Raw genomic sequence first — 27,638 nt, 5'->3', positions numbered from 1 at the left:
GGCGGCGACATGGTGGTCGTTGGGCTCGGCGTTGGCGCCGACATGGAGGGCGTTGGGCAACGTGGCGACGATTGCGTGGTGGACGTTGGGATGGGTGGCGGCGTCGACATGGTGGTCGTTGGGCTTGGTGTTGGCGCCGACATGGCGTCTGTCGGTCAGGATGACCCCGTGGATATCGTCGTCGTTGTACTGGACGGCCCGAAGACTGCCCTGACCAACGTCGGAAGTACCTGAAAGGTAACTTGGGAAACGACGGCTGAGCAAACCGCCAGAGAGGGGGGTCTTTTCACCTTGGTTCCTTTACGAGAAGAACATATAAGATATGCTGCAACTCGTGTCGTCATGGTGTCGAGAATTATGCAGAGGTGATCAATATTGGACGTATTGATCACCCTTTCAATATCACAAGCAGACACACTAGAAAGGTTATCTACCATGTGTTCGAAGTCCTGGCATTCATCTCTCCGAGAACTGGCCGCCGCGATCGGCCCTTCTTCGACAGTGATACGTCAGCTATTCCGGTCCGGGCCCTGGTTTGCTGCCCTCAAGTCCATACCCTGGAGAGTGTCTGTCATGAGATGCCATACTTTTGAAGGAGTTCGTTTGCCTTTCCCTTGGCCAGGCGACCATTCTGTTTGCTCTCCAGAAGGTCGTGGTACAAACTCCACCGTTGGTCGTTGGGAAGGTCGTGGTTCGTCGTGGCGCGCAGCATCGGGTTTCGTCGATAAATTGGCCCACAGAAATTTGAGGTGTGCTATCTATATCTACGCAACGAGACGAGTCGTTTGCACTTGATTTGAGCTCGATTGGACAAGAGACTGAGATACGTACGGTAAGTTTAAAGTTGTGAAGGCCTTTGTCAGGTACTTTGATTCTTGGTTGTGAAGCGCCTAGGAGCAATAAAAAAATCTGAAAATAGCCCCTTACTTGACTTCTAATTGGCTATGTTTGGTCCAAATTTCGTGCGATTTTGGAGTTCTTTGCCAGAGACACTGAATTGAGAGTTATATGTCTCCAGTTTTTCGGAATGGAGAAAGGTACTCTTATTGTATTGTACTTAGTACAGTATACGTTTTCACCATAGATGAGCAAGTCAAAATATGTTGAACGAATTTGAACAAGCGTGTATTTTTGTGATTATTAAGGTTCCAGTTACAGACTTGTTCTAGCGCACACAAACTACAAGGCATGTCGTGTATCTACGTCATGGATTGAACCCCGTGTTACTCCGGCCCCCCTAAGGACCGGAAGGGGAGGCTTACGTCATGACGGGGCCAGGGGGGGCCACTGTCGGCCGGGGAGTATCGGGAGGGGCGACAGTCCTCCTGGTTGGGCCAGGGGGAGCAATTGTCCACTTGATGGGACCAAGGGGGGCGACCGTCCACTCGTCGGGACCGGGAGGGGAGGCTTCCGCCATGACGGGGCCAGGGGGGGACACTGTCGGCCGGGGAGTACCGGGAAGGGCGACAGTCCTCTTGGTTGGGCCAGGGGGAGCAATTGTCCACTTGATGGGACCAGGGGGGGCGACCATCCACTTGATGGGAGCAGGGGGAGCGACCGTCCTCTCGGTAGCCTTTGAGGACGCAGCATTGTAGTGACTGTCCTCGTCAGACGACTCGCGGATGTAAGGCGCGGTAGATGACGCAGTCACAGACGGCGCCGAAGTTTCTTCCAAGGAGCTGAGGACTTCGCTGGGCTCGGTTGTGGCCTGGGCGGCGGCGGCTAGAACAGACAAGACAATAGTGATGTTCATCGAGTAGTAAAATGAAGAATGCAATTGCTGTTGTCGCCTGCCTCGTATCGGTTGAGGAGTGTCGCAATGTTGTGGCTGCGACGGCGCGCGACTGTGATGGTGAATGGTTGCCGCGGTGCGCACGAGTTGCGCTCGCTGCAGCAACGCCCGGAAGTCGGTGAATGTCCAGTGGTATATCTGCTCGTGTACTTGACATGTTTGTAGGTATTGATGTACGTACGAGGTGTTACTCTTGGTGTTCAGTATGTACTACCACGTACGTACACAGGATGATACATGGTGATGCATGTACGTTGTTGAGACATTCCACGTCTCGAACACTCCGCCCTTCCAACCGAATCGAGCGGCGACAATCGGCACCCCATATAGATAGTACTCGGGTGGCTCAAGTACGAGAAGCAAGTGCTGCTGGAGCAGCGCTGACAGGTACGTGTGCGAGGGCCACACTACATGACGATTGCGCTTTTCATTGTGCTGTAAAATTGAGAATACTGTTGTTGCAGTTACCGCCAAGGAGTATTAGTGGGGAGTCGCTTGGTTGTGGCTATGATTGTGCGTATCTACATGTGTCCTACTCACTGTAGCGACGGCACCGATGCGTAGGGTGCAAAATCCCCACGGAATGCCCGTGGGGGGCGCGGCACTCCCGGATTCTGGCTTACTTTGTGGGGTACTTTCTGTCTGTGTCGACGAAGTCACGATAACCCAGGTGCGCATGGGAATATCACCGTGCGTACCCTAACTTGCACGTATGACGTACCTTGTATGATTCGAAAAGCCTTGTTGTCCGTACGTACGACGACGTACGTACAAGTGACGTTAATGGGTGTGCGTATACTCTCCACGTCCCAGATTCAATGCCTTGCCAAGCTGAACTGGCGATCGACGACGTTGCGCTCCACATGCAGAGCACTCGTGTGGCTCAAGTATGAGCCACACGCGCTGTTTTGGTAGCGCCGACAGATTTTTGTGAGAGGCCCACGCTAACCTGGCCAAGATCGCGAAATGGTCTCGAAAAACTATAATCATACATGTACTGTTGCGGGTGATGACTCCGATGGTGTGGTGCCGACAACGCATTCACATTCGAGAGATGTAGGCAGGATGGATGATGGTGATTTCATTATCTTGGATCTTGTATGGGTGCTGGCCTCCGATGCACACCTACGTGCACACATGATTGACCCTTGTATTTGAGATCTGAAGGCAAACACCATCATAAAATTCGATTTATCATATGACGCACAGGGTACAATATACGATGTGGGGTCACTCAACTTGGTACTCCAGGCAGATCCATTGTTTGTAAAACGAGATATACATGGACTCGTTAGGTCTCATGTCTCCCTTTCGTTTTGAATGGATCCACCTGGAGTCCCTGCATGCGTTCCCGAGTGTAGTGTCGACGGTTCAGCGCTTAATCAATATCAATCCACGATGACGTGGTCAAATTTTGTGGAAAGGTAGTATTTACCCTTGGCATCGATTTTTCTACTCCAGAGTATCTGTTGAAGAGCTACATAGAATCCGGTTCAAAATATCCCCAGAGCAGTGAAACCGCATGAATTCCGCGATGGAAACGTGAACTAGGATTTCATTTTCTGACAAACGACCCGAATATTACACTTTGGCAATTTGATGGAGCTCAACGTAAAAATGGTATTTTGAACATTCCCTTGTCAAACTCGAATGCTGGCCCTGAGCACGCTCGATCGCTTCAGTCGTTGCCGACCGAGGATTTGGTGATGCGGATCCATCCCGCATCCAGCATCCGGATAAAGCTAAATTTGGTTGGTTAAAATGTTCAGTTGACCGGAAATTGAACCAATGGTTGACGAGAAATTTGCGGTTGCGAGGACAGTCAATTCTATCCACCTCCGCCTGGGACCTTGAATGATGCTGCGTCTCTTTTCGCAGCAGCGCCGCATCATCTCGGGCTCGCGCCTCTTCAGCACCGAGAGCAAGCCTTCCGACTTCAGCGAAGTTCTCCGCAACCTCCGTGCGAGTGAACATTTCGACTTGGTCGTTATTGGCAGTGGTCCAGCTGGACAAAAGTGCGCCATCGACAGTGCCAAGCACGGGAAAAAGGTTGCGATCATCGACAAGAAGGACATGCATGGAGGCGTGTGCGTGCACACTGGTACCATTCCGAGCAAGACGTTTCGCGAGGCGGTGCTGCATTTGACGGCCCATCGTCACAAGGGATTCTACGGAAATGCTTACACGGCGTCGACGACGGGAAAGCGGTTGAGTTTGGAGGAAATTCTGGACCGTGTTAAGAAGGTCGAAGAGGCAGAGACCGATCTCACGCGTAACCAACTGACACGCAATGGTATCATCCTGATTAACGGCACGGCGCGATTTCTGCAAACCGAGGACAAGAAAACGATCGCGGTGCGGACGCATCCCTTTCAACATATTTCCTTCTCACGTGAAATGAAGGTCTTATCAAACGACTCGTACACGGAAAAGACGGATGCGCAGCGCCACAACGACGCCAACATCTGCAAACGGTAATGACGCATGGAATAGTCTTGCACATGTTGGTGATGTTGTCATGTTCCAGCGTGTTGACGGCAGACAAGGTGCTCATCGCGGTGGGAACGAGACCTGCCCGTCACCCCGACCTCGAATACGATGGACGCTTGATCTTTGACTCGGACCAGCTGCTATGGGGTGGGGTCGACATCGTTCCGAAGCGTCTCATCGTTGTTGGTGCCGGAGTTATCGGGATGGAGTACGCTTCCATGATCAGTATCATTCCAGGGACGCAAGTCACTGTGATTGACGGCCGCAAGGAGGTGAACATGCGTGTTATGGACGTGGGCGGGTCACATTCGGCTTTAGATCCTCGACATGGCAGACAAGGAGGTGTCGGACGCGCTCTGCTACTACATGCGCCAACGTGGGTCCCGATTCCTCACAGAAGAGTCGATCCTGAAGGTCGAGACCAAGGACGATAGCGAAGTCGTCGTGCACTTGACCAGCGGCAAAGTGATCATGGGCGACGCGCTGTTGTACACGCAAGGGCGACAAGTACGTTTCTTATTTGTAGAGAACGTGACATGTATTGGTTGCCGACTGACGACGATCAGCACAACACGTTATTTGAAGCATGGCTGACGAATAACGGCGCCTAGGGAAACGTTGCTGGGCTCGACTTGGAGGCAGTCGGGCTCTCTGCGAACAAGCGCGGCATCTTGGAAGTGAACAACAACTTCCAGACGGCGGTCCCGCACATGTACGTTCGCGCTGCCTCGTCATGGAACTCACGCACCGCCTCGATTAGCTATGCGGCTGGGGATTGCATTGGGTACCCTGCGTTGGGTATGTGCTACTTCTGGAAGACTTCACACACCTCACCATGAAAATGCAGCGTCGACGTCGATGGAACAAGGTCGATTGGCGTCAGTGCACATGCGCACGTCTGAACCAACCAACAAGCTCCGTCCCGATGCTGAAGTCCACGACCCAGCCCACCCTCGCACCCGCATGCGCTCGGGAGAAGTGTTTCCGTTTGGCATTTACACCGTGCCAGAAATCTCGATGGTCGGCAAGTCGGAACAGCAGTTGTCCAAAGAAAACATCCCTTACGAGGTAAGAAGTGGAGTCGTGCTGCTGGTGGAAACATTTACGGATGACTGTCTTAGGTTGGCATTGCTAGATATGAAGAGCTCGCGAAGGGCCAAATGCTCGGGGGGATGCCAGGATTCCTCAAGTTAATCTTCTGCCCCACGACATTGAAGCTCCTCGGCGTGCACGCGATCGGGGAAGGGGCGACTGAGATTATTCACATCGGGCAGGTTGTGATGTCGACGGGTACGCCATGCTGTCTCTCGTCATCGCACCGCCGTCTCTCTCACTATGCGGCTGAACGACGATGAATGTCCACAGGTGGCACGATGGAGTATTTTCGCAACGCCGTGTTCAACTACCCCACTCTTGCCGAGGCGTATCGCGTCGCGGGGCTCAATGGCCTGCGCAAGATCGAGGCGCTTCGAAGCAATGACCTGTAATGAATACCTCGTCGCCATCGTCGGCCGCATTCGCCTTTTATACGCGTGTGAAATTTTTCGAACCTGCCGCGATCTTTGGCCAAACCCAACGATCGACGCCAAAAGTGCGTTTTTTCGACCGTGTAGCGGGTTTTACGCGTTTTTCGAAACAAATTCAGGTGCAAGTTCAGCCTGCAACATGCGACTCACAGGGGCGTCTCACGGTGTCGGGGTATGGCGTATCGTGGAAACGTTGCGTTGGAAAACAGCGTTTTCGAGTTGAAAATGATGCAGTGTTGGACTTTTCATGACAGGAATGCTCTGGACACCCACGAAACAGTTCAACGCCCCCATGGCATGGTCAAAAGACACGCACGACCAGCATGTCGACCGTCGCCAGCTTTTGCATGGTTTTTGCGGGACTTCCGTGGAAATCTGGCTATCCGGATACCAACCGTCAACGTGCAAGATCGCCTTTTGTTGACGTTTAAACACGTTTTTCTCCCGACCTCAATTCCAATCCCTAGATATCCCTCGCTTCCAACAGTAATGTGTGGAAGCTTCCGCATTCGTGGTGGTGCGTACATACAAGAGAAATATCTTACGAATGGATATGCCCGAGTGGACGGGCGTATTCGTGCCGAGGAACTAGCACGAGCTACGCTGGGTGAAGTGGACCTTGCCGGAGGAACACGTTTTAAATGTTCAATAGACGTTGATCTGTAAGAAATGTAGCGGATTATCCGGATATGCCCTGATGTTCTTTTGCAACCCTAGTCGCAGTGGTGCGATGGAAAGTTCTCCATACAAAATCAAGATCGACGGAAGTTCTCCCATATTCCCGAGATGGACGACAACGCGACGAAACCGAGCGCGGCGGCCGCGAGCGGTGGCCCTATCGGCGGCCACACATGGACAGAACACAAGACTCTCGACGGTCGATCGTACTACTACAACAAAAAGACGAAAGAGAGTGTGTGGGAACGCCCAGACGACTTTGTTCAGCCACCACCTCCACCCGTCAACGAAACTACCCCGGCACACTGGGAAGAGCGTCTCGACAAGAAGAGCCTGCGCTTGTACTACTACGACCGTGTAAGTATGTTGAGCCAGTGGACTCGACCAGCCGGCGTCTCCATCATTAGCTACGTCAGTCGTGATCGATTGGACCTGGAAGCGTCCATGCTCGATATCAAGCCAACGACGATGACCTCCCTTGAGAAAGGCATCACGCAGACTCCACCGTGCCGACCCACGACACAACCAAGTACCCCGACGCTTCCATCGCTTCAATCGCTCTCACACGCCCCTCGTCAAACGCCATCGATGGCTGTTTCGAACCCCGAAGAAAGCCCAGATGGTGCGCGCACAGACATCGAAAGCAGCAGTCCCAAACAACAGGGAAGTCTCAAACGTCCCCGCGATGCCGACCATGACCACGAAGACCATGCCGAGTCGAACGGCGACACTGACGCCGACCGCCAGGTGCTCGAGAAACCACGATTGTACATGAAAAAGCTGTACAACATGCTGGAGAAGTGTGCACCGTCCATCGCGGGGTGGACGGACAACGGGACGTCGTTTGCCGTGTACGACGTGCCAACGTTTGAGCGGAAGGTGATCCCGCTCTACTTCAAACCGATCAAGTTTGAGAGCTTTGCCCGTCAGCTCAACTCGTACGGCTTTCGTCGCATGAAGCGGCAGGGCAGCATGTACGAATTCAGTCATCCCCAGTTCATCCGGGGCATGCAGGGTGAACTTCCCATTATCAAACCCAAGCCGAAGAAGGGGACGGACCAGGAAGAGTTCCTCACGTCTCGGATACACGACCTCACCAACGTCGTGACGTCGCTCCAGGCCGACCTCCAAACGATGAAGTCGCAAATGGCGGCAATGGACCGCAACATGCAAGCTGTCCTGGCGTGCATCGCCAACGACAAGCAAATGGCTATGCACAACTCGATGGGGCAACCAGCCAAGCCGACCGTCGGGTCTTTTGGCGGCAACGCTCGCTACGGCCAGCCATCGCCTGCCACATCGTCGATGCCGCCGCCGCCGCCGCTCCCGTCGTCATTGGCAGCAACGACCCAACCTACTCCCCCACCGACCACGAGATCCTAAGGACGTATTTCTTATCGTAATATTTTATACCCGCCGCTTACTTTACTCTCGTCCTCGTGCATTGCCGAGGCAGGCACGGACGACGACGGCGGAGACTTGAAACGGGACATCGACGGAGATGCACCCAGATGTGATGATGGTGATGCGAACGGTTTGTGCTATCTGCGATCGCTTCAGCGGAAGCGGTAGGCATCCAACAAGTGCAGCCCACGCGGCCAACACCTTTCCGCGCGCGCATACTTCGCGTCGTTGCGGTAGTGGGACGTGCTTTTGTCCGATTCCGCGTGAAAGGCGTCAAGGATGTTCGTTCAATATGTGTCCACGTAAACGAATGAGCAGCACTACCCGAGAGGTTCCCGAAGCCGACGTCCCGGCAATGTCCATCCGCATGCAACATCATCGATCGATTCGTTGTATACTGCTACCCGATCGCATCGTTTGAACGACGCTCTCTCCCTCGTGGGTCGTTCATTTACGTCGTTGAGTCGATTTGGTTGTCGGGCGAGTCAGTGGCGGCATCGGCCGAGTCCAGCACCGCTTTGGCCGCAGCCAGCATGTCCTACACAACGCATGCCAAACGAGTTGGGACAGAAGCATGCAGAGATCTCGCCGCTCTACCTGTTGTGAGATATCTGCAGCCGACATAAAGTTGCTCCACACTGTCGCCATCTACACACCAGGTCAAGTCGGACGGCTGCGAATACCCATCGTACGCGCTTGGACACGTGGTATTCCGCACACGCAAAAGGCCCCATGGCATCCCGCAGCAACTGCGCCTTTAGCGACCTGTTTGCCACAATCCCATCAGTCCATCTAGTTCGGTCCCAACAACAACTGTACACGACTGCCCTACTTGATGCGCTTGGCTTCCGAGAAGAACAGCGCACGCGTAATGCACGTCGCAACGTGTTCGTGGCGGTTGGCCGACGCTTGGATTTCCGCGACGCTCGGCTCCGCGGCATATCGTGGAAAGTACGACGTCGCTTTGGGTGGGGCCACGGGAGGTCTCGTTGCTTTGTCGTACTGCGCCTACTCGACGTTGGGTCAATATCCTCGAGAATACCCGACCGACCAAAGCGGCATCGCGCTGTTTGAGAATGTCCTTGAAATCCTTCACTTGCGCAGCGATGTACTTGATGCCTTCATGAAGTATCAAGCCGTGAATGACCGGCTGATGGTATTGCGCGTCATGCCATCCTGCGATCGTCGCCGCTACATCAAATATGCAAGTCATGTCGCGCCAACGATATGTCCAAGGCTCACTTGTCGTGGACAAGATCGCGTTGAGCTCCGAGTGTTTATCGTCGCACGCGTTGAATTCGATGTTTTTCCACTGATTGAACATCAAGTGGAGCTCGGAGAGGTCCTTCGACTGCGCGGCGCATCGTTCTTCGAGCTTCTACAACTCGACCACGCCGTTGACAATCGGAGCGTCATGTTCATCGTGTGCCGTACTTTTGTGCCAGCAGCAATGTCGACGCAGCATTTTTCGACGTGATCCACGTCGCGCTTGATGCCGACGAGAAACCTACCAAGGCGGACGTAAAGTTGTTTTGGCAATTCATATCGGGAAAGAACTACTTGTCTGGGTCTTCAGGAATCACAGAGCTCATGAGGCACTGCATCCACTTCAAATGGCCGACTCCAGCATTCTCCAACACGCTCGACGACTATTGGAAACGATGACATGACGAACTCGACGGGCAGTCGGTTACCTTTTTGACATGTCCCCACTCGACATCGTCGGCGACATGGAGAAACCCGACGACGGATGCGTCTTGCCGCAGATACGGCGACCGCATCACTTGGTTGAGGAAGATTGTGAGCCCTCGCATGCGACTGCGAATGCACGCATCCGACTTGTACACGACCTTCTCCGGCATCGACGGAATCAGCATGCCAATGTATCGCCCGGACAACGTAGCATGCAACCACGCAAAGTCGCTATGATGAATTCAGCCACAAGCATGACAAGAGGTAGTGTGCCTGAAGCGGCGACGGACGCTGACTGGATGCGAGTCTTGGCGGACCACATAGGTCGTGTACTTCTTAATGTAGCTGCCTCTCGTTTCAGGGTCCGACACCTGCGACCACGTCATTAGCCATCGATACGGCATACATGGCCACAACGCTCGTGGAGATGAAGCACGGAGCGTACCGAGATCACGATTGGGTTGCGCACAGTGTGATTGCACCACGTCTACAAGAATACCCGAAGCTCAGTCCTTGCATGGGGCAGCAAGAAGTTTACATCGTGCTCGTGTATGTTGATCTTGGAGCCTTGGCAAATCTTCATGGTGCTCATGGACGCAGCGATCGCGTCCGCCGACGTCGTTTTCGTGGCGGTGGTAAACATGCTCCAAGCGCAGAAGAATTGTCTGCGCTTGAACCCAACGACGTCATGTCGAATGTTTGCCATGGTATCCGGCACCGAAAGGGCACATTCCGGATAATTTGACCAATCCAACGCGGTCGAACAATTTGCCCAGCGCGGCATCGCCCGGTTGCGGCACGCCTCGCCACACGGTCATCCTTTCGAGTGCAGTGGCGTCCCGTAGATGTGATCCCTCTACCATGAGGGACAAGACTGCCCTGCTGCACGGGCTCGACTCGAAAGCGCGCTGGTGGCTTTCATTACGCGTGTTTACCTAGTTCGTGTCTACCTTCCTGAATCTACTATTCGTGCCGTCGCCGCTTATCTGTACTGAGGATAATAGCGTCCGCTATCCGAGTCGTCTTCGCTGTGTCTGTACAAGTACTGGGGGGTGGGGCCATTGGTCGAGGGTGGTGGCTGTGGTCTGTCGTCCACGTCTTGGTCGATGCCAAGGTACGACGGGTCGCCAAACCGCAGCGGGAGGTCGTCCTCCCCTTCGATACCAAGACCGACCAACGACGACGACGTCGGAGGACGCGCACCATACTCAAACCCATCAGAGGACATACCTGCCCTGCCGGCAAACCCGCCCAGACCAAACTGGAACCCATCGCTGGATCCGTACGACGAATCCCACCTTGGCGGAGGGTTGGACGACGCAGCGGTGGGTTGGTGAGGTGTAAACATCCCAAACACAGTGGCGTGGCGGCTGTGCTCCGACGGCTGGCGCAGTCCTGGAGTCGGGTGGTTCTCTGTAGACCATCCTTGTTGCGGATGGTGTTGTTGGTGGTGCTGTTGCCAAGGTTGGGGTTGTTGGTGGCGGGACTGCCACTGCGGCGGGATCGACTGGTCAACGTAATCGTGCTGGGACAAGTACGGCGGGGGGTATGCTGGCGTCGACCCACCATCGTGTGATCGAAACAGTCGGCTTTGGTCTGGGCTCTGGCGGTGCGCCAAGTGTTGGGGATGCTGAAGCAGGTGGGCCGAGTCAATGTGCAGCTGATCGAGGCTCGCGTCAAGTCCACAGGGAACTGGGGACGACGATGGCAGCGAGGTCACGCGACCGCCGCCATATCGTACGGCCGCAGCATACCCTCCAAATGTTGAAGACGACGCACCAGCGACGGGCGCGAGGGAGGGACTGCATCGACTGGCTGGGGACACGGGCGGGTTGGAACGCGGACTGAGCAAGTGCTTGGGCGTAGATGAGAGATCATCGCTGAACGAGCCCCTTGTGGATGATCCAAGATGTGTACGGGTCGTTGCCGGACCGGAGGGAGCCCCCGGTGGGGCATCCGTTCGTGGAACTGCACGCTTCACCTCGACCTGCACTCGATTGAGCTCATGCGGAGATCCACTTTGAGACACATACCGACTTGCCGTCGAGAACATGGCCACAGTCCTGCAGCACCAGGTCGACGCTGTGTTCACTTTCGAAAATGACAAAGCCAAACCCACGCGACTTGTTCGTCTCGCGGTTGAACATCACCTCGGCACTCACGACCTTGCCATACTGTGAAAAGTACTTTTTGAACTCGGCTAGAATCGACACGACGCATGAGCGAAAGCAGCACGAACCCGATCGTACCGTCTTTCGTCTCGTAGTGCAATCCACCCACAAATATCTTCTTCGTTGCGGCGCCACTACCGACGCCTGAACTATTCAACGACCCAGGCATGCCACCACTCGACGACGATGCACTCGGTGGGCCGCCCCTGGACGACGTGGCACTACTTGTGTCACGCGCGCTCTCGGCACGAGGGACTGCGCGCTTGGCCTCAACCTGTCACGACAAGGTCCGTTGAAAACAGGATGACGGAGGTGCGACGTACCCTTCGACTGTCTAGCACGTGATTCGGTTGCGCCAACGCTCTGTCGACGCAGCTTGGATCTGCATACGTGATGAATCCAAACCCGCGTGACCGCCGGGAGATCGGGTCCTTCATCACGACGGCGTCGGTCACTGTCCCGTACGCGCCAAAATACGACCGGAGTTTCTCTACATAGATGATAAACTTCGCACTCGTCTCGCTTCGGCAATGTACCGTCCGTGGTTTCGTAGGACAAGCCTCCGATGAATATCTTCCTGCATCAACGCCGCATGAGTCACATACACATGCAAGAGCATCCCACGTACCCGATCTTTGGGGAACAATCTGTCATGCCTAATCCTATCGCTCCTACTCTATTGCTGGTGATGGTGTCGCCGCCCACGGTGGTGCCACTGCGTCCGCCGCGCTGCTGTTCCTCACTGAATGACGTCGTGACTGGCCTTACATTTTCCAAGTCATTTGAAAAACCTCCCACCATTAATATTCCGACGCTGCCGCAGCTGAATTTGAGGCCGGGAGCGCTGGACTGCCATGTTAAACTCGCGTGGGGGTTGGTTAAACTGTAAAAATGAATACCCTGCCTCATGGGAAGTCACAACCATCGTCCACATTATTATATGGGAATTCCCACCTCGCGCCCTTTCCCACGAACTGAGTCCACACCATGGCATGATTTAAATGAATACACTACTAATGAATGTATGCTGCATCATGAAATTTAAAGTATCATGGGGCTGGCGATGACATTCAGCCGTGTGACAGCGTCACAGATCCAGATACATTGGAAGCATGCATGACGTCGCCAACGGCGGCGCACGGCAGCGGCGGGGGAGACGGACGATGCATGCGATTTTAATTATCCTCATAGCAGTCTCGAAGGATATGGCGGATTTCGGTGGCAAGCCCATCTTCTGCTTGACACACGTGAACAAACTCCTTGAGCTTGGTTTTGGTCTCGGCAGGGCATGTCCGCAGAGCTTGGGACACTTTCGGATGCACAAGAATTCGACTCAACGCAGTCGTGAATCGAAGCGAATACGGTGGCGCGATCCGCGCAAGCACGAGTTGTATAAAGTTGCGCAGCAAGGCTTGGTCCAAGTCGTCGGTTTGCGTCGCGATGAAATGCAGCACAGGGAAGATGTACCCACACGTCATGAGGTGAACCAAGCACCTCAGCGTCTCCTTCTTCGTTTCGAGAACTTTGACCGGGTTGGATTCGGGTTGTAGGCGCACCGCCGTGACGAGGACTTGAAACACCGTTGGCCATTGCGCCACGTGAAGGGAGATCGCTTGCCGAAGCAGATTCAGCAACACTGGAAACGCCGCGTGGAAGAACGGGCCGTTGTAAAACGTTTTCGACGCGAGGAGGAGCTGCAACCAGTGCAGAATGCCCATCGACACGACGGGGATCGCCATGGACCGCACCAACTTGTCCACTGCGTCCGACTCGTTCATCTACGCCAACACAATGCCTCGTAAGAACCTCACGTGCTTGAGCATCCAACGATTGCTCTCCCGTACGTTGTAACTCAACGTGGTTTCCGATTTGCAAACAATGGAAGCGGCTTCCAGCGCGGCGGCAATCCCTTGGACGTGCTCGTCGCTCCATTCCAACGTGTCCGTCGTGGTGGTCGCTAGAAGCGGGCGTGGATCCTGGACGGTGGCAGCATACGCCAAAACAAACGCGCAGGCGGTGCGGTGGGCGGCATTCTCCATCGCTTCGTACGGGTGAAACAAGGCAGTCGTGAGCCGCTGCAGAATCTACCACCGACACACCAGAGTTCGTCACTGCATCCGCGCGGCGCAACATTGTCAGACCACACTCGACGCTACCACGACACAAACTCGACGACGACAGGTCGGCCCACAGGAAAAATGCACGTACGACATGCTCGCGCAGATGCGCGACGGGAGGTGGCGTCGAAGACGTGTACACAGTCTTGAGGAGCTCACAGGCGGCGAGGGAGCACTTGTTTTCCTGAAGCACCAGACCTGACCACAACCCACACGTTTAAGAATGCCACACGCGATAGATCTCGACGGACTGATGGCTTCGGAGAGAGCAGGGTACGGTCGAGCGATGGCGGCGCGCTTGACAACATGAAGGGCGTCCAGTTTCTGTGCGCCATGTTTTACCAAGACCGTTTCGTGGAGGGACTGGCGAAGGCGTTCAAGCTTGGAACGCGCTGGTTGCATCGTCGGGTCTTTGCACAGCGCCTCGTTCAGGACGAGCAGCGCTTCTTGCGTGTACATGTACAAGTATGCGGCATGGGCGCAGATCTTTTCCAACGCGCGGTAGTCTTCCCGCACGTCATCGACGCCAGCGAACGGAATCTACCACGCACGTGCTAAAGCAAAACGAATGGCGACGTGGGCAGTACCCGCTTGAGGATGTCGGCGACGATCGCATTGAAGACTGGGAACACGTCGTTGGCGTTTGTGATGGAGGCGATTTCCTTGTGATGACCAGCTTCCGAGATGCGACGAATCGCGTACTGCAGTAAACTGCACGTCTGCCAGCACACATGCAGGTAAGTGGATCGATCGATCATGGATGACTTGGACCGTGGGTCGAATTTACTTTGTGTTTTTCAGCGAGTTCAATGAGCATGAGGCGCCACTTGCGATCGTGCAACATGGTGTTGAGCCACTCTGGCTCGGCAATCGAGTCGCTCAGGACGTTCGACAGCTAAGGTCATGTCACCAGGTCTGGTCCATCAGGTACGGCATGACGTACAAGTTTCGGGTCGTAGCGGTCCATGATGGCCTGCTTGAGCGCGTGAAAGATGAGCGTGTCAGCATCGACGTCGTTGTCCGGTGTTTTTGCCAGACTCATTCGGGAGGATTTCGTTTCTGGGATGGACGCATCGAGCCACGATCCAAGCAGCCGGCACATTTGCGCATGGCCGCGATATGCCGTCGACAATTGTTTCACCAGCATTTCTGGATGCCACGCGCCGATGAACGCCACCTTATCAAGGGAATTGAAGCGTACCAGGTCCGTTTGCGTCGGGGTGTGTGCGCAGGAACCCGTTAATTGTGGAGAGAATATCGAGCTCCATGATCGAGTCGGTCTTGCCAAGTAACTGGGAACCAGTCAGCCACTCGTGACGATAGCTTCATGGTAACAGAAGCCGACGTACCTGCAGCAACTGGTTTGCTTCGTCTGTGCTCTCCATCGAGACCTGAAGTCCTCCAGCAACGTCGAAAGAATCACGGATGATGGTCGACGTGGACTTTTTGGCTCGTTGGAAGTCTCCTTGCTTGTGAAGTTTCTTCGCCTTGGATTTGGTCGACGAGGCACCCTTGTCCCGCTTCTTTCGTTTCTTCGACTTGGATGAGTCATCTTCGTCACCTTCCCATTCTTGAAGGGACGACTTCGCGCCGTCGGCTTTGGATGTTGCGAGGTCGTCGGTGTTCTCGTCATCGTCGTCGGGTTTCTTCTCAAAGTCCTTGCGCGCATGATGGTGATGGTGCTTTTTCACCGACGACTCATTTGAAGACCCCTTTGCAGTCGATGTACTCTCTTTGGATGCACTTGCAATATCTGTCGCATTTATCGCCGCTCCGTCAGTTGCAACGTTCTCGGTAGCTGTTGTGGTTGTCGACGACCCATCCGTCTTACTCTCGCGGTCCTTGTTCACATAGCTCGTGATGTGCACGTCTCCATCAGGTTTGATCCATTGACTGATCTTGTTCACCCTGTCGTAGTAGTATAGACGTTGGGTCTTCTTGTCCATGCGTTCCTCCCACTCCGGTGTCAGGTTCGTCGCGGACGCCTCGACTGCCTTGGACACGAAGCCCTCCGGCCTCTCCCACACACTTTCCTTCGTATGCTTGTTGTAGAAGTACGATCGCCCGTCCTTCGTCTTGTGCTCGGTCCACACCGCCATCCTGCGCGGGCTACCTCTCCGCCCCAATTGAATCGAATCCGAACAAAACGAGATGTTTAAACTTCAGTATCCGGAAACCCATTGAGACGTTAAATCAGGCATGGAACCTTAATTTAGGTGCACAAATTCATAATTTTTTTGGAAACACCTAATTTAGCTTCACCGAAACAACGACGACCCCAAACATTGCAGATGCTGCTGCGCTACCTTCAGTCCTGGCGGTGCGCTAGAGCAAGCGAGTGGAGGGTTGGGCCGCCGACAAAGCGCTGCGGAAGCGCTGAAAGATCTACCAGCTCGTGATGGCAGCGACGGCGCTCACGACACCCACCACCGCCGTGGAAGCATGCATCGATTTGGCGCGGTTTGGAGAGAGCGTCGTCGGCTTCTCGGTCGCAACGCTGACGGCAGTGTTGGACCGCTTGAGTTCTTGGAGCCACTTGTCCATGAGTGCGCTTGGAGCAGGCTTGCAGTACGACGTGTCCGTGATAGACGTGTTCAGTTCAACACAAGGGATCGTGAGGTAACCGGGAGAAGTCGCGTCCGGACAAGTGCCCCACAACGCTTCCTTGACGGTGCGAGGTCGATTGTGGATCGCAATCATCTTCCACGAGTCGTATGAATGTCGGAAGAGCTGAGGGTCGGGAATGGCATTCAAGGCGGACGCGTCTTGGGACCACATGCTGGCGTCGCCGCCTTTCATGGTGCTCAAGAACATTGTAGCGCATTTCGAGACTTTCCGAAGGTTCAGTCCGCTGGAAATCTCCTGTCGGGCGTATTCAGTCGTAGCACTACGACACCAACGCAGAGTCTCGGACGCGCTCGTGCTTTCGAATTCGTTCTTGGTCACGGCAATCGACGCCATGGACAAGCCGGTGGTCGTCCCAGCATCACATTTTGTGTACACTTGCTGCAGTGTGTTTTCGTTGTCGAAGGCACCGTTCGTGGGATGCACGAGGCCCATGTCCCACAGCACCGCTTGCTTCACGAACGGATGCAGCGGCGCCCATTCCAAGCCAAACCCGTCCAGGCGCCGCACGACGTCTTGAGGAGGGTTCGACGGTGCCGTGACCTCGGTTGTGGACACATTGCGGTCGTATAAGCCGCGGAACCGCGCCACAAAGTCAGAGTCTTCCAACCACTTGGATGTCATCGCGTCCGTCCGCGTCTGCTCTCGCCTTCGGAATAGAACTTGATTCTGATTGGCCAATCCAGTTTTTCGTGATCTTTTCACCGCAACTTGGTCGGCGAGCAGACGCGGCCATCGGGCTCCTGGCCTCATGGCACGAAGAGCGTGTTCGCCAGCTACAGATGCAACTGCATGACTCGAAGGTTGAGCCCTTTTGAGCATGCCCGCACCTCCATCGCCGCCGCCGCCGACAACCACCTGAACACCCTCCGACGAGTCACACCCGTCCCGAACGCCGACGATAGGTCTGGACCGCAGAAGTCCATCGCAGGCGGTGCGTCATACCGACAACACGGAGCATGCACGAGTCGTAGGCTCAGACTTGTGTCGACAATATCAAACCGAGATGTTCAGTCCCCCATACAGACAGCACAGGTTGGAAACCCTCATGTATATGCCACGAACCGTCGCATCACAGACCTCTATCTTCCTCGTCATCTGTGCCAAAATGTCTCGTTCGTCCACTTCATCTGCCGTCGCAGGCAACCTTCATGCCATCATCTTCGCGCGAGTGCCAATCGTCGTGAGATTATCTAGACAATCGACATGGCCACCAAGATGTGCTTGTTGGTTTTTCAATTGTCAGCGATTCCAAAGGCGGTCGCGACAGCAAGAGTCTGTCCAGACTCGCCGAGCGACCCCGTCGCTTCCTCCTTCTCGCTGCCCAAGTCGTACTCAAGGCGTTCGCGCGATGGACAGATCCTAAACTGTGCGAGAAACGAACCACACATGTCGAACATCCACGCGTCGTGCTGCAATCGACTGTGCTTCGTATAGTGCCGTGCGTCCTCGGCGTCGAAGAGGTGCATGGTGGCGTGCTGCTAAAGGTGAAACCGTGCACACTCCAGCAGCCGTTTTCCTGTGAAACCGAATGGCCGACGACGTCAAGGTAGTAGCGGCGGCGCCTAGCCATGAATCCGACTCTGACGGCGACAGCGCCGTTGACAAAACTCGCCGTACAGATGCAGGCCAACCACCACCAAACGTTGTCCAAACGGTGATCTTTCAACTGCCGCCACCCATCGACACAGCCGCAAGAAGGCGTCGGAAGCTGAAACGTACGCGTTTGCAGGTGCAGCGGATTATGGGCTGGTACCCTTCCGACGCGATTCACGAGATGATGCAACTGGATCAGTCTGCAATTGACGCTGCTGCACGTGAACGAGCAGCACGCAAAGTGAACGACGTCGTCGAGCTTCAGCGCGCGCTCCAACCGCGGAAACGAAAACCCGACAACGTCGATGGCGGCACATCCCAACTCTCGCCACGTCACATCCCCTCTACACCACCAGCGTCGTTGCCGACTCCTTCGAGTTGCATCACACCGCCGTATGGCAACGTCTCCCCGGCCGTCGAGGATGACGTCGCTTTACAAGCTCTCGCAGCGGAAACCGCTGCCCTCGAGGAAAGCCTCGCACGCTTGGAGCAACGCGACATCACGTCAAGCACGTCCACCATCGAGTACACGCTCCACAGCGCCACCCCCAGCGACTTCAATTTCGCCCCCATGTCAACGCATCGGCAGCAACTGTCTGGACTTCTCACCAGTTCCTCCACGTCGTCCCATGACGTGCGGAGCCATTGTCGAGACCGCCAGATCTCGACTCAACGTGTTTTGTCCAACAACCTGCGCGATCTCTATCTTCAAGTCGCCGCAGTTCCCGTTAACGACGACGGCTACGCCGACCGACGCGAGCGGGACACGTTCCTCGAAGGCCACCGCCATCAGGTACATGCTCCCCGCAGAGTCTCACCACCCACAACGGCGCCGACAGGTGCGAGCCCGCGCAAGTACCATCCGCATCCAAACGGTGTGGCGCATGCACCGCTTCCGCGCCATCTACCTCCGCTGGATAGCCACGAAGCGGCGGAAACAGCGCCGCGTCTTTCGAGCGTGGGTGCTCTTGCATGCGATTGACCAAACTGTCCGGGCGAGGCTGTGTCGACGCGCGTTCACCGAGTGGGCGGAAGAAGTCGAGTGCAATATCAAGGTGTAGCACCAAACACTTGATGTCGCCCCTGACATTACCACCTCGTCGGTGGCGTAGCTGCGCTCCATCGAACTCAAGCTCCTCCAACACTCGTCCACGTTGTACAAGTTGCCTACCATCGTGAAGAACCTCTTCGTGACCAACTCGCGTGGCGACGAGTGGCTAAACGGCCCCCAGTCCCTGGAGCGGCGCGCGCGAGCGGTGTCGACGCGGACCGTTCTGTTTGTCGACCAAGCGTTTGCGGCTGTGGAGGATCGATCCGGCGACCGGAGTTGCAATCGCATCTACGAGCTTCGCATTGAGATGGAGCACGCGCGGCAGGCGGTCGCGCGCAAGTTTGTCCAGACCACGTTCTTGAAGTGGAAAGCCATGCACGAGGCGCACTCGCGCGTCGCAGTCAATGCCGAGATGTGCCTCCGGCGCGCGTTCCGGTTGGCATTCTTGAAGCGGCCAGCGTGGGTCGGTGAGCGCGTGCTCGTCGCGTTCCAGATGTGGCACCGCTACAGCGTGTTCAAGTGGCACAAGCGACGCTGTTTGGACGTCCCGATCTTTTCGTCACCGCTCGCGCAGTGGGATCAGTGGCTCAAGGCATATCGGGACGAGCAAATTCGCATCCTGGAAGCCCAAGCCAAAGGTAAGCACGCAGCGACTCATCGCGTTCGACCAGTTGGGCAGCTGTCTTGACGAGTCGCAGGGCCGTTGGCTTGGATGCGGCGGTATTTTCACTTCCTGGCTCGGTTTTGGCACCAGCGACGGGCGAAGAAGCGGGCCAACGTCAAAGCAAAGTTGCACTATCAACGGCACATGTTGGCCGAGCTCTTTGCGACCTGGCACGGCGATACAGTGGCCAACTTGGAAACCCGCAGCCGTCTCAAGCAGGTTTTTCACGCATGGCGATTCTACGCGCTGCAGAAGCAGCATTGCCGTCCGCAAAAACGCCGCGTCGGCATCAAGACCAAGCAACGGCAATCCGCGCGGGCGTGGGAAGCCTGGTGCGACCAAGTCTGCGATGCCATGGATGACACTGTTGAACACGTGTAGGAAGGAAGTGGTGGCCCGGCACGAAATGACGGAGCTCGACCGTCTCTCCAAACTCCTTCAGCCGCAAGTGTACCCAAGAATGTGCCAGGTGCTGTTCTACTGGGCCCACGTCGCATCCCAGCGTGCCAAGCATCACGTGTTTCAGCGGTGGAAAGCGTCCCTGCTTCAGCGAAAGAACTTTGCCAAGCTCTGGTGCACATCCACGCAGTTGTATGCGCAGGCGCTCGTGCGCACGACGTTCGCAGCTCTTCGGACTACCGTGTCGCGGTCCGCCGCGACATCTCCGCCATCAACTCTTCAACTCGCTCCCGACCCCGACGCGACACTGGACGCACTCGAACGAGCTTTTCCGTACATGCACAGCTGTGAAACCCGGGTACGAGACCTCTACGGCATCGTCGTCATGACTGAGCCCCTCATCGTAACAGATGGATGTCGAACCATACTCGCTGTACTCGTTCCACACGGCCGTGCGCGATGGCCACGTCGCTGCCATGGAAGCCATGATGCAGCACGACCCGTCCCTCGTGTGCGGCCGCGAGCCCGTCTTCGGCAACACGGCGCTCCACGTGGCTATTCACCGCAGCGACAAGCACCTCGGGTGGTTTCACCAGCGCGAAGTCTTGAGCTCGTTGTTGGCCCACGGCGCGTCAGCATTTGCCGTCAACCACCGCGGCCAAAGCGCGCTCATGGCAACGGCCGATCTCCACATGCGGCACTACTTGCAATCGAACGGGTAAATCCTTCCGTTGTCCGCTGCAGGACACAACTGATGATGTTGCCGCCGACAGGTACGGCTTCAATGCGACCAACTCTCCTGCACAAATTCGCTTGCACGGCGCCAACACAACGCCGATCTGGCACGCCATTGCCGTCATGCTTGTACAAGTCGACACCGACGAACGCAAGCTCGGCCATGCATGGCTCGGAACCTGGCACAGCTTTATGCCGCGCCCGCCCCCGACCGACGAGAAAAAGGCCGACCGCGCCCCGTTTCTATATGTGATGGCCAACAAATTGCTCCATCGTCAGCGCGTGCAAGCGGTCCAGGAGCGTGTGCGCGCCATGGTGTCGTCGAACAGACGCAATACCCACGCCATGCTGCTGCACGACCGACGGGTGTATCCCGACGAGTGCTACTTGGAATGGGTCGCCGGCAGCGACGGCATCTCCGCTCTCGACGTCCCTCTGAACACGCCATCGGACGTCCCGCCGTTCCATGCGACCCATTACTTTGGCAAGGACACGTCGCACGTGCTGGAAACCCATCTCGCGACCGATTTTGTCCAGCATTTGGTAGCCAAGCCGGCGCTCGAGCTAAAGGCCGTCGAGGACGAAGTCAAGGCGCTCGACACGATGGTGCGGGCGACAGAGAACCAGTTGCTCCAACTCGAACGCCATGGCGCCAAGAAGCTCAAAGAAGTGGCCATAGACGAGCCCACCACGAAAACGTTTGCATCGATCGACGAGGTAACAACGTCGTCGCTCTCTTGCACGTCGCCTAAATGAAAGTGTGTGTGTGGTGCACAGGAAATCATGCACGTGCAGCATCACAGAGCATGGACAGAGCTTCGCATTGCGGTCAAACTCGCCCACCCCCAGCACCCGCCGCCAGTGTCCTCGGACGAAGCCGCCATCATCGCCGCGCTCGAAAACGACCTCCCGACCGAAACCGAAGTCCTCGTCAAGCTCGACGACATGATCGTGCACGAGAAAAAGCGCGTTGAAGCGGTCCAGGCCGTCGTCGACGCGTCCCGAACAGAGCTCGAAGCACACCAAGACCAGTATACGCAGCTGCTCGCGTTGTACTCGGGGGAGACGGCCGACAACATGTATTCCCAGCTCGTACGGCCGTCAAGATCGATCCAACCAAGGTGACCATCGTCACGTCCCGTAGGTGACGACCCGGCTCGCTGTCGATGAGCACAAGGTCGCATGTGAAGCGGCCGAGAAGAAGCTGCGTAAGCACCAGGCCAAGCTCGAGCAGCTCGACACAGTCCTCAAGCTGTATTCCGGCCCGATTGACGAGCAGCGGACGTACACGCAGGAAGAGTACGCAACATTGAGCGGTCTCTTGCACCTTCATCAGCACTCGTTCGACGAGCTGGCCGTCGCGCGGTCGACGTTGGAGGTTCGTACGACGAGCTTCTCCGTGCTGAAGCTGGGCGTGTAGAGTCGCTTCAAAGCCCTGGACCAAGAATCATTGGAACAGCCCGCCCAAGCCAACGCCGAGCGCGCGACCCGCAAGAGCTTTCGCACGGTGGCAAAGCGGCTGCTCGTCCAGCACCAAGTCCTCACACAGATGCGGCGGAGTTCCAGTGCGTTGCTGGAATTGAAACAGCACAAGTGGTTCATTCATCGGCCGTCGTCGCAAGACACACTCGGAAGGGTGGACGAAACGAGGCAGTCCGCCGACCACCCCGCCGCATTGACCAAGGTCGCGTCGACCGGCGTCGTCCGCGCGGGGCTGCAGCAGTCCCTCGACCACGACAACGTCGTCGTCGCGCCGTCCCTCGTGCAAGCATACCGCCGCAGCATCATGCTGCTCTTCGACGCGGAGCGACAAATGGTCGCAAACGCGGTGGAGGCCCAGCGGCGCGCCGAACTCGAGTCCCAGGAATCGTTTGTCGAAGTGAACCCCGTCACAGGTACACATGGCCATCATCGATTGCTTCCTCCGACGAGCTCGTGGCATGTATAACGCGGACGACCAGGGCAAGTCGACCCGCCGCCGTCGTTGCACGCCTCAATCCATGATGGTCCAGCATCTCATGCCGCGACCGCAGATGACGTGGCCAGGTTGGATCGCGCGCGGCGACGTGGGACGCTAGCCATGGATACCGTCGACATGCCGGACAAGGCGAATGACAAGGGCGACATGCGAGTGAATCGAACGCGGGAGACCCTTCGGCGCATTCTTCGGACGAAGGGCAACGACGGCAAGGACAAGGTTCGCCATGTCGCGATGACCTGCCATCGATCGCGGCAAGTTTTGATGGTGCTTCTCGCGCAGGTGGATCTCGACAGCGCGACGCCGGTCCTTGACGACAACGATATGCCATCGCTTTCGCTGGATGACATAGATGCCAGGAGCAAGCGACAAATCTACGGGTCCCGGTTTGAATTTGCCAACTTTACCGTGGCCGCCGACTCGGATGACTCGTCGATCGCTGTACGCTGTGCCCATGTCGTGGGAGTCGGGTCCTGATGAACGGCGCGTAGGCGCTGCTGCCTGGAAGCTCGCGCATTCCTCAAAGCGCGCGAGGCGGCCCCATGGCGCTTTGGAAAGCGGACGGCGCAGTCGCATCGATCCCTGCCTCGGCTCTCTCGTTTGTCAACAAGAACGTGCATGAAACCCACGTGACACAGCCGGCCGCGGTCGGCCCACAACGCACGAGTCCACCGAAGACGGCCGCTCGGACCGACGTGCCGCCGTTGCAACGCGCTTCATCCACACGAAGTCCTGTGCGCCATCGCCATTCGACGGTGGAAGGTATTCCTGACCGAGACGAGCACCGCCAACGCCGTCGCCTGAGCTGCGCGACACCAGTGCTATCTCTGTCCAACGACGCTCCTGAAGACGCTCGTCCAGACTTGCCGCATCTCCAACTCGACGCGGCGAAAAATGTGACCATGGCCATCCCACACCCTTCGTCTCGCACCCGACGCAACCTCACGCCGAGATCCGAGTTGGTGCAAGTCATCGAAGTGGCAGAGCCCAAGTCCGAGCCACAGGACAGCCATGAGCTTCGGCAAGGGTCTCCTCGAGACCCTTCCAAGACAGACACCCCACCCGATCCTGTAGCCGTCGACATGGAAGTTGCAGAAATGTCAATCCTGCCACCGGCCCAACCGGAGGAGTCGCCCCCGCCACCCAATTCTGACCTGGACGCCGCGCTCGATGACGTCGATGCCTTGTTGGATAACTTTACGACGTTTTCACAAACGTTGTTGCTGCGGCAATACGTGGGTACAAGCACAGTCACGTCAGCCGTGCAAGAGTCTCTCGCATCCAGCTCGACGATGCCGAGACCACGGGTCGGCCATCTCCCTTTGAATGCGACGGCAGTTCCCCTTCGCTCCATGGACGACATCCTCCAGCGGGACGAGTCGCTTCGCCAACGACGACTCAAAACCAAGCAAAAATACCCGAAGCGAACCACGTCAACCAACGCGCTTCCGTCGATCGCGGACCCGGCGTCGCTATCCCTCGTCGGCAAGTCCTCAACCCTACGAGCGCCGCAGTCCATGTCGCGGCTGACCAAGGCGCCGCGCTTCATTCCCGGCTACTCGGCACACTCGACGAATCGCGACGTCATGCCCCTCGACGACAACCAGTCGCTGTCGGCATCCGAGGATGATTGGGGAGGTCGCATTCCCCTCGTTGAGTTACAATTATTCCACGACCCCCCCAAGGTCCCCAAAGCAGTGGCCCCCTGCCTTGCCAACGGCCAGCCCTTGAAACACCACGTGACGATGCTGGAAGAGCGCCCGTTCCACAAAGCGTTCGACGCCACGCAGGTTTTCGACCACTTGCCACAACAGACGGCGATGGGGCTCGTGGGAACTCGGCTACATCGAGACCAGCACGCGCAATCCATGCCTGCTCTATTGCCGCCGCAAGTACAGGTGGGTTTAGCTCCCAGTGCAGTCGTGAAACACCCCCATGGATGCACGAGCTAATGTGAGTCGACATGCCACCATAGGCCGCGGGTGTCCAAGGGGGCCGACTCACCACTGAGCAGCGGGGCATGGTGTGGCACGCATTTGCAAACAAGCCCATGGACGATGCCGTCAAACAAGCGTACGCAGCTATTTATCCCCACACGTACCACACCACGGACACTTGTCCAGCCCCCACCTCCACGAAGACACACGATCAAAGCAATGCCAACGCCTCGACGTCGACGACGAGTGTGGTCGCTGGGGTCGCGCTGGACCGCTCCGTGGCGCCAGTAGTGCATCCTGTACCGAGTCCACAGCGTTTCGCCCGAGGACGTGACGTCAAGTCCAAGGACGTGTGCTTCTGGCAAGCTGTCGAAGGGTTCAAGTCGATTCAAGACATGCCTACAAAAGGCGCCGCGTTTCAATTGCCCCCTGCGAAGTTGCGGCGACTGCGTCGCGCGGCAGAAATCTACGACGAATTCCTGCGTCACGATAGCCCCCAAGTGCTTGCTTGGCTGCTGCGCGACCATCCTGCCACGGTCCAAGCCATCGAAACGCAGGTCGCGGCGGGCGACGTGGCGGTGAACCGGGTCTTGTTCGACGCGGCCCAGCGCCTTGTAGAATGCCGCATGAAGCAGCAACGACGGAAAGAGCACCAACATGGCACGACAGAGTAACACGCATCGTTTTCATGTTGCCCGCGCGTTGTACGCTCAGACGGCCAACATAGTGGGCATTCCATTTTGCCCCCACCGAGCTGATCGGATGCAGCTTGCGAGGCTGCACGGGCCGCCTGTCGATTGAGCATGTCGGCACCGCGACGTTATGAAGTTCTCCCCTGGTCGGTGCACCCGCTTGCTGGAGGACGTTTCCACCGTCCACGAGCCCCGCACACGGCAATCCACACATGCGTGCAGTGACAGCTTACTTGCAGTCCCGAATTGCCGGCACGGATTTTGAAAAAACTCTCTCCTGTCGTGGGGTTCCTGTCGAGGCTGGTGTACCATGCACTCGGTCGTGGTGACATGGTGCGGAACGACATGGGGCTCACACTGACGGTCGTCGTCGTGAAAATCCATCGTCATTTCTGGCCATGCACTCTTTGACTACTCTCGCTTGCAAATCCACTGAGCCCCGCGGACTTGCGGCACTGTCGAACACACGTCGCACTTGTCCCGACCGCAGCATCCAAGGTCACAGGAGCCAAAATTTGGGTTTTGCACGACCGACCGCGATCTGCGCTTCCCGTGCACGGACGAGCCACGGGACGACTTTCACGATGGATGCGTGCGAACCGCCCGCGAGATAACCCGATGAAACACGATGGCAGAGACAACCCACGACGATGGCGACGTTAGCCTGGGTGTCGCAGCTGTCGGTAACGATCCTGGCCACGTGTCCAGCCGTTCGCACACTTTGCATCGCGCTGGGTGTATACGAAGTGAACTCTCGCTTCTTACACAAGCCGCGCATCTCCCGGACTTTGAGCACGATGAGCGACTTGCCGACCGCATCGGCAACGCAACGATGAACGTAGCGATCGAGTACAGCGTGTACGACCACTCGAAACACTACACTCGGCCCCATTATTCGCACGATGCCAACGCGATGGATGCTGGATTGCATGTCAGGAATTAAACGAGTTGGGTACAGACAGGGCTATCGCTAGTGTGTGTGCTGTTCGAGGCCAAGTCGGGAGGTTATTCGGACATCGATGCCTGTCTTGCGGACGGCGCCGTTCGGAGTTCGCCGCTCGCGCCGAGCGTCGACTTGGATGGCGTCAGTAGCCACTTGAACGTGTGGCTCGTAATGAGTTCCCGTACCGACTGCTGCTTTTCGCCTTCAGCCAGGAGAGCGCGCTCGGCCGCAACGGCTTGATCGTACGCACTTCGGCTCAAAATCACTTGTTCCAGTGCGTGGTCATCTGGCTCAAATGTGAGCATGCGAAGGCGACATGCTTGATCATACGCTGCCGCGACCGCCATTTCGTCCATGTGGATGCTAATAGGCGCCGACTCGGGTTCCCGCGTCATAAACGTGTCGTCGTCCACGGATTTAAGGATCTAGCGGGAGATCTGTCATGCTATCGATGCACGACGACAGCTTGGAGAGACACACCTCGCGCACGGCGTCGACGCGGGCGCCGAGTTTTCTGGCCGAGCATGTTGCCCACACTTCGGGCAGGGCGTTTGGTTTTTTGTCGTGGATGTAGTCGAGAGTGAGGCGCGTGGATGAGGCAAGGCCAGTCGTTGGCCCCAGCGGCGTTTGAATGTGCCGTGCCGCCAGGAACTTTTGCAGCTTCGATACCCCCATCGATCGTTTCGTCGTCGCCACCGTTGCGACACACATGAGAGGTTGCCCTCGACTCAGATGGCCTATTTTTGGCTGGAGAGGCACCACACACCGCTGCCTTCTACTCGAATCCTCGCAAGATCCAATATCTATCCGAGGCAGTCATGTAGAAGCCGCCCGACCGCCGCGATCCTTCGCATCCGCGCTCCAGTTGCGGCAAGTAATGACAACTTGGTCTTGACAGTGAGTTGATTACATTTCCGGATACTGTATCCGAGAGAGTGTCGAAATAACGTAGACGTTAAAGCTACTTTAACGTGTCCTTCTACGTTTTATACTGCACCAACCCACGTTACAGGATCGTATCGAGTCGGACATGGAGCGCGCCGTGGACCTTGCCAAAAAGGCGGACGGCGGCGGCAATCTGTCTTCACGTAGCATTCCTCCGTGAGGTGGAAATGATGATGAACACGTATGTCCGACTTCCACGAGGC

At 56.5% G+C, this 27,638-nt stretch overlaps 9 protein-coding genes across 13 annotated transcripts; 3 read left to right on the top strand and 6 right to left on the bottom strand.

Annotated features, from left to right (window-relative positions):
* Positions 1-1,258: 1,258 nt before the first annotated feature.
* On the bottom strand, positions 1,259-1,753 carry H310_07642 (hypothetical protein; the record flags this gene model as incomplete). Its single annotated transcript, XM_008873058.1, has 1 exon — positions 1,259-1,753. The coding sequence occupies one exon, from the start codon at positions 1,751-1,753 to the stop codon at positions 1,259-1,261; it is 495 nt and encodes a 164-aa protein (XP_008871280.1).
* A 1,870-nt stretch (positions 1,754-3,623) lies between these two features.
* Positions 3,624-6,268, top strand: H310_07641 (hypothetical protein). 3 transcript variants are annotated; one of them, XM_008873055.1, is made up of 9 exons: positions 3,624-4,147; positions 4,196-4,266; positions 4,320-4,554; positions 4,601-4,789; positions 4,894-4,994; positions 5,043-5,080; positions 5,130-5,350; positions 5,404-5,572; positions 5,648-6,268. In XM_008873055.1, exons 1-9 carry the CDS (start codon positions 3,647-3,649, stop codon positions 5,767-5,769), a joined length of 1,647 nt encoding a protein of 548 aa, XP_008871277.1. In that variant the 5' UTR covers positions 3,624-3,646; the 3' UTR covers positions 5,770-6,268. The 3 variants fall into 3 exon arrangements, with proteins under 3 accessions (XP_008871277.1, XP_008871278.1, XP_008871279.1); XM_008873056.1 differs by having other exon boundaries at positions 5,404-6,268; XM_008873057.1 differs by having other exon boundaries at positions 5,130-5,572.
* A 61-nt stretch (positions 6,269-6,329) lies between these two features.
* H310_07640 (hypothetical protein) lies at positions 6,330-7,993 on the top strand. Its single transcript, XM_008873054.1, has one exon. It carries the CDS (start codon positions 6,595-6,597, stop codon positions 7,867-7,869), a length of 1,275 nt encoding a protein of 424 aa, XP_008871276.1. The 5' UTR covers positions 6,330-6,594; the 3' UTR covers positions 7,870-7,993.
* Positions 7,994-8,151: 158 nt separating this feature from the next.
* H310_07639 (hypothetical protein) lies at positions 8,152-10,251 on the bottom strand. The gene is made up of 12 exons (XM_008873053.1): positions 10,121-10,251; positions 10,028-10,069; positions 9,856-9,953; positions 9,585-9,813; positions 9,451-9,539; positions 9,325-9,397; positions 9,133-9,268; positions 8,942-9,081; positions 8,723-8,898; positions 8,583-8,655; positions 8,488-8,538; positions 8,152-8,428 (listed from the first exon to the last, which is right to left on the bottom strand). The coding sequence occupies exons 1-12, from the start codon at positions 10,223-10,225 to the stop codon at positions 8,342-8,344; spliced, it is 1,299 nt and encodes a 432-aa protein (XP_008871275.1). The 5' UTR covers positions 10,226-10,251; the 3' UTR covers positions 8,152-8,341.
* Positions 10,252-10,469: 218 nt separating this feature from the next.
* H310_07638 (hypothetical protein) lies at positions 10,470-12,505 on the bottom strand. Its single transcript, XM_008873052.1, has 6 exons — positions 12,382-12,505; positions 12,290-12,330; positions 12,077-12,243; positions 11,832-12,027; positions 11,616-11,782; positions 10,470-11,569 (listed from the first exon to the last, which is right to left on the bottom strand). The coding sequence occupies exons 1-6, from the start codon at positions 12,405-12,407 to the stop codon at positions 10,565-10,567; spliced, it is 1,602 nt and encodes a 533-aa protein (XP_008871274.1). The 5' UTR covers positions 12,408-12,505; the 3' UTR covers positions 10,470-10,564.
* A 332-nt stretch (positions 12,506-12,837) lies between these two features.
* H310_07637 (hypothetical protein) lies at positions 12,838-16,011 on the bottom strand. Of its 3 annotated transcripts, XM_008873049.1 has the most exons (9): positions 15,220-16,011; positions 15,072-15,162; positions 14,814-15,019; positions 14,658-14,765; positions 14,458-14,589; positions 14,122-14,410; positions 13,962-14,068; positions 13,598-13,837; positions 12,838-13,531 (listed from the first exon to the last, which is right to left on the bottom strand). In XM_008873049.1, the coding sequence occupies exons 1-9, from the start codon at positions 15,967-15,969 to the stop codon at positions 12,929-12,931; spliced, it is 2,526 nt and encodes an 841-aa protein (XP_008871271.1). In that variant the 5' UTR covers positions 15,970-16,011; the 3' UTR covers positions 12,838-12,928. The 3 variants fall into 3 exon arrangements, with proteins under 3 accessions (XP_008871271.1, XP_008871272.1, XP_008871273.1); XM_008873050.1 differs by having other exon boundaries at positions 14,814-15,162; XM_008873051.1 differs by having other exon boundaries at positions 12,838-13,837.
* A 52-nt stretch (positions 16,012-16,063) lies between these two features.
* Positions 16,064-17,605, bottom strand: H310_07636 (hypothetical protein). The gene has a single exon (XM_008873048.1). It carries the CDS (start codon positions 17,315-17,317, stop codon positions 16,256-16,258), a length of 1,062 nt encoding a protein of 353 aa, XP_008871270.1. The 5' UTR covers positions 17,318-17,605; the 3' UTR covers positions 16,064-16,255.
* A 415-nt stretch (positions 17,606-18,020) lies between these two features.
* On the top strand, positions 18,021-25,563 carry H310_07635 (hypothetical protein). The gene is made up of 14 exons (XM_008873047.1): positions 18,021-18,884; positions 18,931-19,146; positions 19,204-19,780; positions 19,841-20,138; positions 20,188-20,563; positions 20,616-20,923; positions 20,979-21,657; positions 21,718-22,032; positions 22,085-22,318; positions 22,361-22,835; positions 22,902-23,137; positions 23,201-23,359; positions 23,410-24,816; positions 24,894-25,563. Exons 1-14 carry the CDS (start codon positions 18,027-18,029, stop codon positions 25,527-25,529), a joined length of 6,774 nt encoding a protein of 2,257 aa, XP_008871269.1. The 5' UTR covers positions 18,021-18,026; the 3' UTR covers positions 25,530-25,563.
* Positions 25,564-26,441: 878 nt separating this feature from the next.
* H310_07634 (hypothetical protein) lies at positions 26,442-27,386 on the bottom strand. The gene is made up of 2 exons (XM_008873046.1): positions 26,971-27,386; positions 26,442-26,915 (listed from the first exon to the last, which is right to left on the bottom strand). The coding sequence occupies exons 1-2, from the start codon at positions 27,199-27,201 to the stop codon at positions 26,553-26,555; spliced, it is 594 nt and encodes a 197-aa protein (XP_008871268.1). The 5' UTR covers positions 27,202-27,386; the 3' UTR covers positions 26,442-26,552.
* Positions 27,387-27,638: the final 252 nt, after the last annotated feature.

Source organism: Aphanomyces invadans (assembly GCF_000520115.1).
Source record: "Aphanomyces invadans strain NJM9701 unplaced genomic scaffold supercont1.14, whole genome shotgun sequence".
Classification (NCBI taxonomy): Eukaryota; Oomycota; class Saprolegniomycetes; order Saprolegniales; family Verrucalvaceae; genus Aphanomyces; species Aphanomyces invadans.
The sequence above is the reverse complement of the archived record's forward strand: the minus strand, read 5'-3'. Positions and strand labels throughout refer to the sequence as shown.